The 13,126-nt window shown below is 42.8% G+C and overlaps 1 protein-coding gene across 1 annotated transcript in view; it reads left to right on the plus strand.

Moving 5' to 3' along the window:
* The first annotated feature begins 6,924 nt into the window (after positions 1-6,924).
* B3GNT7 (UDP-GlcNAc:betaGal beta-1,3-N-acetylglucosaminyltransferase 7) overlaps positions 6,925-13,126 on the plus strand; it is a 45,306-nt gene continuing 39,104 nt past the window's right edge. The window contains exon 1 of the mRNA XM_069727007.1: positions 6,925-7,063. Coding sequence (XP_069583108.1) covers positions 7,053-7,063 — 11 coding nt within the window. The 5' untranslated portion in view covers positions 6,925-7,052. The remainder of the gene's footprint in view (positions 7,064-13,126) is intronic.

The following is a 13,126-nucleotide window of genomic DNA, read 5'->3' on the forward strand; positions in this document are numbered from 1 at the left end:
TGTTCCTGGTACCCTGGACTGTGGAATGCTACATCAGTAAACCAGGTAAAGACGTTACAACTCTGTGTCCTCCATTTATTTGGCGGCATACACCATCTCTGCCCAGCACACCGGGAGCCCTGGGGACCCCGCTTCACCTGTGGGAAGCATCACCATCTATGCTGCAGTAACATCACCCCAGAGGACCCCTTTAAGCAGCGTCGGTCCCTACTGACCGAGAACCACAGGTGGTGTCACAAACACAAACTTTAATACAAATCCCTTTAAAAGACATTTCCCCTTTTATTGGGCACCCAGGGCCATGGACCGGGACGCAGCCACCGTGACATCCCCTTTAAATGCGACCGGACCCGGTACCGAGTGCCACAGGCCCTGGCGGGCGTTCCAGAACCATCTCAAGGAAGATCACAAGGAAATGGACAGCATGTGACTTAAATACAAGTGTCTGAGCAAAGGGTCTGAATATTTATGACCATGTGATATTTCAGTTTTCCTTTTTTATTAAATTTGCAAAAATTACTACATTTCCGTTTTTTTCTGTCATGATGGGGTGCAGAGTGTACATTAATGTAAAGAAAATGAACTTTTTTGAATTTACCAAATGGCTGCAATAAAACATAGAGTGAAGAATTTAAAGGGGTCTGAATACATTCCGTACCCACTGTACATGTGAGGACTGTGTACATATAACACACTACATACATGTGAGGGCTGTGTGAGATACACATAACAGATTACATACATGTGAGGGCTGTGTGAGGTACACATAACAGATTACATGCATGTGAGGACAGTGTGAGTTACATATAATACATTACATACATGTGTGGTACAAACTGCATGCATGTTAGGGCTGTGTGATGTACATGTAAAAGATTATATACATGTGAGGGCTGTGTGAGGTACATATAAAAGATTACAGTATATACATGTGAGGGCTGTGTGAGGTACATATAAAAGATTATATACATGGGAGGGCTATGTAAGGTACATAACAGATTGTATACAGATTACATGCATGTGAGGGCTGTGTGAGAACATATAACAGATTACATACATGTGAGGGCTGAGTGAGGTACATATAAAAGATTATATACATGCTAGATGGTGGCCCGATTCTAACGCATCGGGTATTCTAGAATATGCATGTCCACGTAGTATATTGCACAGCCCATGTAGTATATTGCCCAGCTACGTAGTATATTGCCCAGCTACGTAGTATATTGCCCAGCCACGTAGTATATTGCCCAGCCATGTAGTATATTGCCCAGCCACGTAGTATATTGCCCAGCCCGCGTAGTATATTGCCCAGCGCGCGTAGTATATTGCACAGCCCGCGTAGTACATTGCACAGCCCGCGTAGTATATTGCACAGCCCGCGTAGTACATTGCTCAGCCCGCGTAGTATATTGCACAGCCCACGTAGTATATAGCAATGTGGGCATCATATCCCTGTTAAAGAAAAGAATTAAAATAAAAAAATAGTTATATACTCACCTTCCGTTGGCCCCTGGATCCAGGAAGCGTTTACCGATGCTCCTCGCGCGCTCTGGTGTCAAGAGTACATTGAGTACATTGTCTAGCGAGATGATGACGTAGCAGTCTCACGAGACCAATGAATATCCGCAACAAAAAGAAGGACAGACGGAAGTGACCCTTAGACAATTATATAGTAAACTAGATGGCAGCCCGATTCTAAAGAATCGGGAGTCTAGAATCCATATATACTTTATTTATTCAAATGTAAGAATAATACAATTAATAAATAATAGTAAGAAAGAACAAAAAATGGCTGCACTTACCAGCTCTTGACAATTCTTGTTATTTAAGAAATTGCTGGGCAATAATGGACAATGTCCTTATGTGGCAAATAATAGAGCAATATACCCAATGTGGCAAAGAAGAGGTTAATAAACGGCAGCCTCTCAGTATAACAGTCAGTGAATAATAGGCAGTATATGGAGAAAACACCAAACAAAAGTTCAAAATTGGTGTGAAAATGTCACTGAACCACTTCACAACTAAATATATATAGTTTTGGTAAATGGTATTATCATTTTTTTGACGAAATTCGGCAGGAGCTTGAAGAGCAACATCACTGGGCCCGCCTCCACGCAGTAGAAACTTGCTGTGAGGTAAAAATTCAAAAATCACACCAAAATGGCGGGCGGAGTGTGTCACAGTACGGCACGTTTCTGATTGGTCGCTCGCAGCAGGCGGCAACCAATCAGACACTGGACACTGTTGACGTCACTTATCTCCGGACATTAGCTCCGGACAGGAAGTTGGCACAAATTGCAGGAAGTAGTATTCTAGGCAATTATATATTAGATGAGGGCTCTGTGAGTTACATATAACAGATTCGTACATGTGAGGGGTGTGTGATGTACATATAACAGATTACACACATGTGAGAGCTGTGTGAGGTACATATAAAAGATTATATACATGGGAGGGCTGTGTAAGGTACATAACAGGTTGTATACAGATTACATGCATGTGAGGGCTGTGTGAGTAACATATAACAGATTACACACATGTGAGGGCTGTGTGAGTTACATATAACAGATTACACACGTGGGAGCTGTGTGAGGTAAGATATACCAGATTACATGCATGTGAGGGCTGTGTGAGTTACATATAACAGATTACATGCATGGGAGGGCTGTGTGAGGTACATATAACAGATTACATACATGTGAGGGCTGTGTAAGGTGCATATAAAAGATTATATACATGTGAGGGCTGTGTGAGGTACATATAACAGATTACACACATGTGAGGGCTGTGTGAGGTACATATAACAGATTACATACATGTGAGGGCTGTGTGAGTTACATATAACAGATTACACACATGTGAGGACAGTGTGAGGTACATATAACAGATTACATACATGTGAGGGCTGTGTGAGGTACATATAACAGATTACACACGTGAGGGCTGTGTGAGTTACATATAACATTACACACATGTGAGGACAGTGTGAGGTACATATAACAGATCACACAGCCCTCACATGTATGTACGGTAATCTGTTATATGTACCTCACACTGTCCTCACATGTGTGTAATCTGTTATATGTAACTCACACAGCCCTCACATGTGTGTAATCTGTTATATGTACTTCACACAGCTCTCACATGTATGTAATCTGTTATACGTACCTCACACTGTCCTCACGTGAGTAATCTGTTATATGTAACTCACACAGCCCTCACATGTGTGTAATCTGTTATGTACCTCACACAGCCCTCACATGTATATAATCTTTTATATGCATCTTACACAGCCCTCAAATGTATGTAAGGTACATATAACAGATTACACACATGTGAGGGCTGTGTGAGTTACATATAACAGATTACACACATGTGAGGACAGTGTGAGGTACATATAAAGGATTATATACATGTGAGGGCTGTGTGAGTTACATATAACAGATTACACACATGTGAGGACAGTGTGAGGTACATATAGCAGATTACACACATGTGAGGGCTGTGTGAGGTACATATAACAGATTACATACATGTGAGGGCTGTGTGAGGTACATATAACAGATTACACACATGTGAGGGCTGTGTGAGGTACATATAACAGATCACACACTCCAGGGCTGTGTGAGGTACATATAACAGATTACACACATGTGAGAGCTGTGTGAGTTACATATACCAGATGACACACGTGAGGACAGTGTGAGGTACATATAACAGATTACACACATGTGAGGGCTGTGTGAGGTACATATAACAGATTACACACATGTGAGAGCTGTGTGAGGTACATATAACAGATTACACACGTGTGAGGGCTGTGTGAGGTACATATAACAGATTACACACATGTGAGGGCTGTGTAAGGTGCATATAAAAGATTATATACATGTGAGGGCTGTGTAAGGTGCATATAAAAGATTATATACATGTGAGGGCTGTGTGAGGTACATATAACAGATTACACACATGTGAGGGCTGTGTAAGGTGCATATAAAAGATTACACACATGTGAGGGCTGTGTAAGGTGCATATAAAAGATTATATACATGTGAGGGCTGTGTGAGGTACATATAACAGATTACACACATGTGAGGGCTGTGTGAGGTACATATAACAGATTACACACATGTGAGGGCTGTGTGAGGTACATATAACAGATTACACACATGTGAGGGCTGTGTGAGGTACATATAACAGATTACACACATGTGAGGGCTGTGTGAGGTACATATAACAGATTACACACGTGAGAGCTGTGTGAGGTACATATAACAGATTACATACATGTGAGGGCTGTGTGAGGTACATATAACATATTACACACATGTGAGGGCTGTGTGAGGTACATATAACAGATTACACACATGTGAGAGCTGTGTGAGTTACATATAACAGATTACACACGTGAGGACAGTGTGATGTACATATAACATATTACACACATGTGAGGGCTGTGTGAGGTAAGATATAACAGATTACATGCATGTGAGGGCTGTGTGAGTTACATATAGCAGATTACACACATGTGAGGGCTGTGTGAGGTACATATAACAGATTACACACATGTGAGGGCTGTGTGAGGTACATATAACAGATTACACACATGTGAGAGCTGTGTGAGGTACATATAACAGATTACATACATGTGAGGGCTGTGTGAGGTACATATAACATATTACACACATGTGAGGGCTGTGTGAGGTACATATAACAGATTACACACATGTGAGAGCTGTGTGAGTTACATATAACAGATTACACACGTGAGGACAGTGTGATGTACATATAACATATTACACACATGTGAGGGCTGTGTGAGGTAAGATATAACAGATTACATGCATGTGAGGGCTGTGTGAGTTACATATAGCAGATTACATGCATGGGAGGGCTGTGTGAGGTACATATAACAGATTACACACATGTGAGAGCTGTGTAAGGTGCATATAACAGATTACATACATGTGAGAACTGTGTGAGGTACATATAACAGATTACATACATGTGAGGGCTGTGTGAGGTACATATAACATATTACACACATGTGAGGGCTGTGTGAGGTACATATAACAGATTACATGCATGTGAGGGCTGTGTGAGGTACATATAACAGATTACACACATGTGAGGGCTGTGTGAGGTACATATAACAGATTACACACATGTGAGGACAGTGTGAGGTACATATAAAAGATTATATACATGTGAGGGCTGTGTGAGGTACATGTAACAGATTACACACATGTGAGGGCTGTGTGAGTTACATATAACAGATTACACACATGTGAGGACAGTGTGAGGTACATATAACAGATTACATACATGTGAGGGCTGTGTGAGGTACATATAACATATTACACACATGTGAGGGCTGTGTGAGGTACATATAACAGATTACACACATGTGAGAGCTGTGTGAGTTACATATAACAGATTACACACGTGAGGACAGTGTGATGTACATATAACAGATTACATACATGTGAGAGCTGTGTGAGGTACATATAACAGATTACACACGTGTGAGGGCTGTGTGAGGTACATATAACAGATTACACACATGTGAGGGCTGTGTGAGGTACATATAACAGATTACACTCATGTGAGAGCTGTGTGAGGTACATATAACAGATTACACACATGTGAGAGCTGTGTGAGGTACATATAACAGATTACACACATGTGATGGCTGTGTGAGGTAAGATATAACAGATTACATGCATGTGAGGGCTGTGTGAGTTACATATAACAGATTACATGCATGGGAGGGCTGTGTGAGGTACATATAACAGATTACATACATGTGAGGGCTGTGTAAGGTGCATATAAAAGATTATATACATGTGAGGGCTGTGTGAGGTACATATAACAGATTACACACATGTGAGGGCTGTGTGAGGTGCATATAAAAGATTATATACATGTGAGGGCTGTGTGAGGTACATATAACAGATTACACACATGTGAGGGCTGTGTGAGGTACATATAACAGATTACACACATGTGAGGACAGTGTGAGGTACATATAACAGATTACACACATGTGAGGGCTGTGTGAGGTACATATAACAGATTACACACATGTGAGGACAGTGTGAGGTACATATAACAGATTACACACATGTGAGGGCTGTGTGAGGTACATATAACAGATTACACACATGTGAGGGCTGTGTGAGGTACATATAACAGATTACACACATGTGAGGGCTGTGTGAAGGTACATATAACAGATTACATACATGTGAGGGCTGTGTGAGGTACATATAACAGATTACACACATGTGAGGGCTGTGTGAGGTACATATAACAGATTACACACATGTGAGGGCTGTGTGAAGGTACATATAACAGATTACATACATGTGAGGGCTGTGTGAGGTACATATAACAGATTACATACATGTGAGGGCTGTGTGAGGTACATATAACATATTACACACATGTGAGGGCTGTGTGAGGTACATATAACAGATTACACACATGTGAGGACAGTGTGAGGTACATATAACAGATTACATACATGTGAGGGCTGTGTGAGGTACATATAACAGATTACACACATGTGAGGGCTGTGTGAGGTACATATGACAGATTACACACATGTGAGGGCTGTGTGAGGTACATATAACAGATTACACACATGTGAGGGCTGTGTGAAGGTACATATAACAGATTACACACATGTGAGGGCTGTGTGAGGTACATATAACAGATTACACACATGTGAGGGCTGTGTGAGGTACATATAACAGATTACATACATGTGAATGCTGGGTGAAGTTAGCATTCAATACACATACATACTCAATAAGTGCAGAGTGTGTGCACAGATTGCAGCCCGTCATGTACTTGCCAGGCTTGTGTGGGACAATTAGCAGGTGACGTCCGTACCTGAGAGAACATGGGCTCCACCTCTGTAAGAATGTGGCCGCACTCTCCTCCTCCTGCCGGCCTCCTCTCAGCAGTCCCACTGTACTCCCCTCACTCCATGCCTCCCTCCTCACACAGCGGACTCTCATCAGCAGGCTCCTTGCAGTCCAGACAAGATGTTGCAGTGGTGAGTGCTCTGTAATGGCTGCTCGCCAGCGGCACCCCGACTCCTTCTCCAGGTTACGTCCTTGGTCCTTAGATGAGAGTAGTTGGTGGCTCGTTTATCTCAGGCGTCATGTTTAATACCGAGTCATTTTTCTGTGTTTTGATCCCATTTGAGTTGGACAGAGACATGTGGACTGCCCGGGAGAGCGGTCACTTTACCGGAGACTTTCGGGAGCAGCACCTCCTTTGGTGTTTGATCTGCAGGCACAGGCAGTAGCAACGGTTGGTGATGGAGTCCTAGTCATCGCAGTCTCTCAAAAACTGTGGTGCCTTTGGTGGGCTGGCGGCACTGTGGTACAGGGAGGCTGGTGGTACTGTGGTCTGGGGAAGGGGTGGATGGTGGTGCTAGTGGCACTGTGGAGCGGGTGGGCTGGTGGCACTGATGCTGGTGGCACCGTGGAGCTGGTGGCACCGTGGTCCGGGTGAGCTGGTGGCTCTGTGATACTGGTGGCACTGTGGAGCGGGTGGCACTGTGGAGCGGGTGGCACTGTGGAGCGGGTGGCACTGTGGAGCGGGTGGCACTGTGGAGCTGGTGGCACTGGTGCTGGTGGCACCGTGGAGCTGGTGGCACCGTGGTCCGGGTGAGCTGGTGGCTCTGTGATACTGGTGGCACTGTGGAGCGGGTGGCACTGTGGAGCGGGTGGCACTGTGGAGCGGGTGGCACTGTGGAGCAGGTGGCACTGTGGAGCGGGTGAGCTGGTGGCACTGGTGCTGGTGGCACTGATGCGGGTGGGCTGGTGGCACTGTCAGGCCATTACAGGCATTACTGCGATTGCTCTGTAGTACACCCGACCTGTGGCTAGGTTTTACAGATCGCTGTACTGCTCAGGGAGTGACTTCTGCGGGATCTGGAGATTATCGTTCTTACACACAAATTCTTGTGATTGATCAGGGAATTACTGGGCGCCCAATACATTTCTAATCTGATTAAACCCTGTTTCCTAATTTGTCTACTTTCCATTGCATAAATATTTCCGAAAAAAATAATTATGTAAAAGCCATGGTAAAGTATGGCGATTAATTGAAACTATGCATTATTATACAGTAACTGTTTTAATCACATGCCAAAAGTGTATTTGACGCCCTCTACTTTCCCATGAAAAATCAATTACGAGAATGAATTTGTGTGTAAATGAAAGTCATCACATCATCGCAACTGATTAAAATGCGCACTCATTGATCGTTAATGGTTGGTGCTCTTTCATGTAGACCCTAATCAGGCGAGTGCTATCCATTGTTTTGATGGATCGCACTCGTGTCCATGTTATTCAATGAGGCTGGGCATATGGCAGAATGTGTCCAAGTTGGAGCCGATATTCAGATCACACGGACTGACAGACTTGTGAAGTTGGAAAAACTTTTTTTTTTCCTCTATCTTCCCCTTATCCGAAAGAATCAGATCACACTGTGCTCACGCTGATCAGAGTGTGATTTGCATATTTGACCCAATTTCCTTAGATGAGTGAATATACGCGTGTGACGTGAGCCTAGGGTAATTTTAATCCTTTACTTGGATCAGAATCCTGACGTTATATACAAGGTCTGCAAAAAAGCATGGACATGTGAGCAGCTCCATAGACCATAATGGGTGCGTGTTCTATCCTTGAAAACCACATATCGAATATCTTCTGAGTGCAATCCGATTTCCATGGAATGAAAGAATGGAGAAGGTGGAGAAATGGTTTTTTTTTCTCCACATCTAAAGAGAGTGGGATCAGCAGAATTAATCTGATTTTCTCGCACGAGAAAAAAATCTGCTTGTCTGCACCTGCCCTTGTGCTGTCAGTGACTGCTCACATCACAAATTGATTAAAAAGCCCACAGTCATGTATTACATTATCAAACCTCAGCAATCACCATATACAATTGCATTGTTTCTTAATTAGTTGGTTGCCTTACTTTACCATGGCAGAAATATACAGCAAACTCTGCATTTTTATACAGTGATGTCTTTAGTCACGTTAGAAATATATATATATACGTGTTAGTGATGCGAGGTAATTAACCCTCTTTGTCCACTTTTATGTACCTGCTTACATGATTGGGAATAAAGAAACTGTAAGAAAATTGATTACTATTCGCTTACTTGTGAGATTGCGTTTACTAGACTGACTGAGGAAAATGTAAAACAAGTTCTTATAGTCTTATGTGCACACGTAGGAAATGTGGTGCAGAATTTTCTGCACTATATATGTAAATGGGTTAAGGTTATTTTGTTTTGGGAATGGAATAAGATGCTAACTGACACCTTTTTGGTGGGGGCTTTTTTCCTCTGTGAACTACTGATTGAGCATGTTAAAATCAAACAGACCTGTCTCTTCCTCACTACCTTTTGAGGAACGGTCAAGAGGCTATAAACAACCACGAACTTTAGATTGATGTCGGTCGATCCTGCCGGTATTGACAGGTTTGTCTCACAATTTAATGTGCGTGAGGTTCCCAGATGACTGATTGCTGGGGGAGATGTCAATAGGGCATGACCGATTTGGGACTGCCGATCACTTTGATGGCTGTGGCAAGATTTATCTGTTGTAGGGAACACGGGAGCACTAGCAGGAACAAGTGTTATGGTGTACAGGAGAGCCAGCTGAGATGATGATCGGCCGAATGATCCAATGGCAAGCATAAGATTGTCATCTGATTCCAATGAAATTGACCTGTTCGCTGAATAATATTGTCAGAAAATATACAGCGGGTTAAATAAGTATTGAACCCGTCAACAATTTTCTAAGTAAATATATTTCAAAAGGTGCTATTGCCATGAAATTCTCAGCAGATGTCGGTAACAACCAATCCAATCCACACAGGGAAAGAAATCAAATCGTAGATGCCCATAAATTAAGTTGTGAAACAATAAGAAATCCAAAAATTGAAAAAGTGGCTTATTTAATACTATATTCCCGCACCTATAATAGCCACTGCTATTCGAATAGATTGAGCAGGAGAGCAGAGACACTGACCGATGATGAAGAAGCACACCTGCAACAATGTTTCTCAAGAGGATGGAGAAAGAGTGAGGTCCGTAGGTGTGTTTCCCTTAGGGTATGTTTCCACGGTCCGTATCGGCAGCGCTTTGGACGCATCTCCATCCAAAGCACTGGTGGCTTTTGTGGGCGCGGTGATTCCGCATGTGTCCATTGAGCCAGGGCGGAATCACCGCATGCTATACATTGGACTGTGATATCTATCTTGCGGAGACTGTCTCCGCTACATACATTGACATGCTGCGGTCTATAAAGACACGCCGCATGTCCGTTTACGCAGGGATGCCGGAGGCGTCCCTGCACACATAGTGGAGATGGGATTTCATAAAATCCCATCCACTATGCTGTAACATCTGGCCGCTACGGCTGTTCGCAGCGTGCAGTCCGCAGCAAATACTGACGGTGGAAACATACCCTTATTGTCGGTCCGTGTCTGTTCTCCTGCTCAATCTATGGAAGTGCATGTCTGAACATGGATCACCCACACCCAGGATCTGACTGCAAGTAGGAAATTTGCTGAAGCTCGTATTAACTTAGAACACCGATATATTCCAATACATTCCCCTCTAAAGAACCACGTCCATATAGTAAATCGGATCAGCATACTGATTGGGTTGGTGGTAGATTGCTCTGTGTGTGCCCTTCTTCAGACATTCCATTTCATTCGTACATACCGGTAATATGAGGTTTACTAATGAGCTGACCGATGTACAGACTACCGTAATTTAATTCCTTTTTCCATGGACACAACCAGGTTCTGCATAGTGATTCATTCTTGCCCTGGGTATTGTTTGCTCACTAATGGAGGGATAGTTGTGGTGTTCTAGTTTGGCAACTTGTGTGTCAGGTTTCCGGGACTGATAAATCTTGTGTAAATTTTGTCACTTGGATACAGCGTGTCATTTTCATGGTGATCCAAGTTTCTGTTTGAGTTACTTAATCAATGCCAATAGAGACCATCTGTCACGTGATCATGGATTCACCTGGCCATGGCAACAGAATGGTATTCAGGACCAAAGACTTTTCATTTTCCCTACAACAATAAATTATTTGGTTCGCACAAAATAATTTCAGGAGACTGTAATCAGAGTTAGTTGTTGGACTTCATTATATGGTGGATGCTGAAAGTTTTTGTTTTTTTTCCCAATGGTGATAAAAGAAAAAAATGCCAATTCTTTCTTGTGTTTTCCAACCACCTGGAATTCATCTTCAGTATCCAAAGCAGAACTTATTTAGATCATCCTCGCGACCTCAACATGAAGCAGTGGGTCTTGATTGAAATCTTCTGTGATGACAATCAGGTATCTACAGTACGGTTACAAGACTAATTCTGAGAAAAATATTCTGTTGCAAATAGACTGAAATCTTGACTGCCAAAAACCATTATTGATGGAGTAACAGCAACCTGTTCTGCTACATTCAGCCAGAGCCCGCAATGCAGTGGCTGATGTCTATGTAGAGTGTGGGCGATCCTGACTGCCAGATAGAATTTTCTGCATAGGTGATGCAGGAACTCCAGGTAAACCTCAGATAAACCTTTGTTTCCCAATCAGGTGCTGCTCAGTGGTGACGAGGTCTGACAACTGCACTGTGGATAATTGGAGGGCTTTTTGGGTGTCAAAGCTAGTTGCCATGTCATGTGGACTTTTCTTATAGGGACGATCTAGACCCGTTCTGCTTGGGATAATGCCATCCTTCTCATCACCTGTACAGAAGAAGTATTAGGCTATGTTCACACTTTGCAGATTCCACTGCGGATTTTTCCGCAGCAGAATTCCAAAATCCACAGTGAAAACCCGTTGCGGTTTTTACTGCGGTTTCTTCTGCGGATTTTCATCTGCAGTTTCCTATTGGAGCAGGTGAAAATCCGCAGAAAAGAAGTGACATGCTGCGGAATGTAATCGCTGCGTTTCCGCGCGTTTTTTTTCCGCAGCATGGGCACAGCGTTTTGTTTCCCATAGGTTTACATTGTACTGTAAACTCATGGGAAACTGCTGCAGATCTGCAGCGGTCAAATCCGCTGCGGATCCGCAGCAAAATCCGCAAAGTGTGAACATAGCCTTAATGTTTTAATATAACTACTATACATGTGTTAACCTAAATCACACTACAGGGTTGTTATTTAGCAATGCTTTCTACTGAATTTGTGTGTCTGTCTATCTGAAAAAGTGTATTTGAATTTAATATGACTGCATTCTAGATGGCTATGTCGGTGATATGGCTTAAAGGTTATAAAGTGACAAGTCTGTAGTCACTATAATGCTCAACACACGCACTGTGAGGATTTTCTGGTGTCTACGCCGGGATCGACAGTCACGTGACCGCAAGTCTGACATGCATACTCCCATCCGAAATCCGACTAGACTGTCTTTGTGTATGCAGATCACAGACTGGCGGTCATTGGACTGTCGTTCCCTGCGCCGACATCGGAAAATCCTCACAGTGCAGTGTGCGCGCTGGTAGGATTCACAAGTCTGCAGTCACATACTGACTGTAGACTTGTCATTTTAGACCGCGCAACCCCTTTAATAAGATTACCTCTTCAAACCATTTGCCACATCATTTTCATTTTATATAGGCTTTTCCTTACTTTTGAGACTTGCTGTATAATTAAAGCAAAAGCATAAATTCAATAAGGCAACAGTGCATGAAGTGTTAATTACAGTTTTAGCAAGGTGAGAATAGTTGTGCAACCAACTGTATCCAAGTAGCCATGCAGTTCAAGGATCAGCCTTTAGGCTCGTTCATACAACCGCATTTTTCATGTGAGTGCTGTCCGTGAAATAAAGACGCATTGCTCTCAGACCAATGTTATTACGGTAAATGGGACAGCGAAGATGAGCATTTCTTCTTCAGTGACTGAATCTGGTGTTAAAAATTGTTCCATAAATTGGATGCCATAGGGAACCACAGTAAAACATCTGATTTTTGTGGATACATTGCAATTCTCTAACATTAGGATACTATAAATGATAGCTGCTGCTGTAAAAACCAAAAACAAATTGCAAACGGATGAAAGCAAAAAGTTGTCCAGGGTTTAT

Source organism: Ranitomeya imitator, chromosome 5 (assembly GCF_032444005.1).
Source record: "Ranitomeya imitator isolate aRanImi1 chromosome 5, aRanImi1.pri, whole genome shotgun sequence".
NCBI classification, from domain to species: domain Eukaryota; kingdom Metazoa; phylum Chordata; class Amphibia; order Anura; family Dendrobatidae; genus Ranitomeya; species Ranitomeya imitator.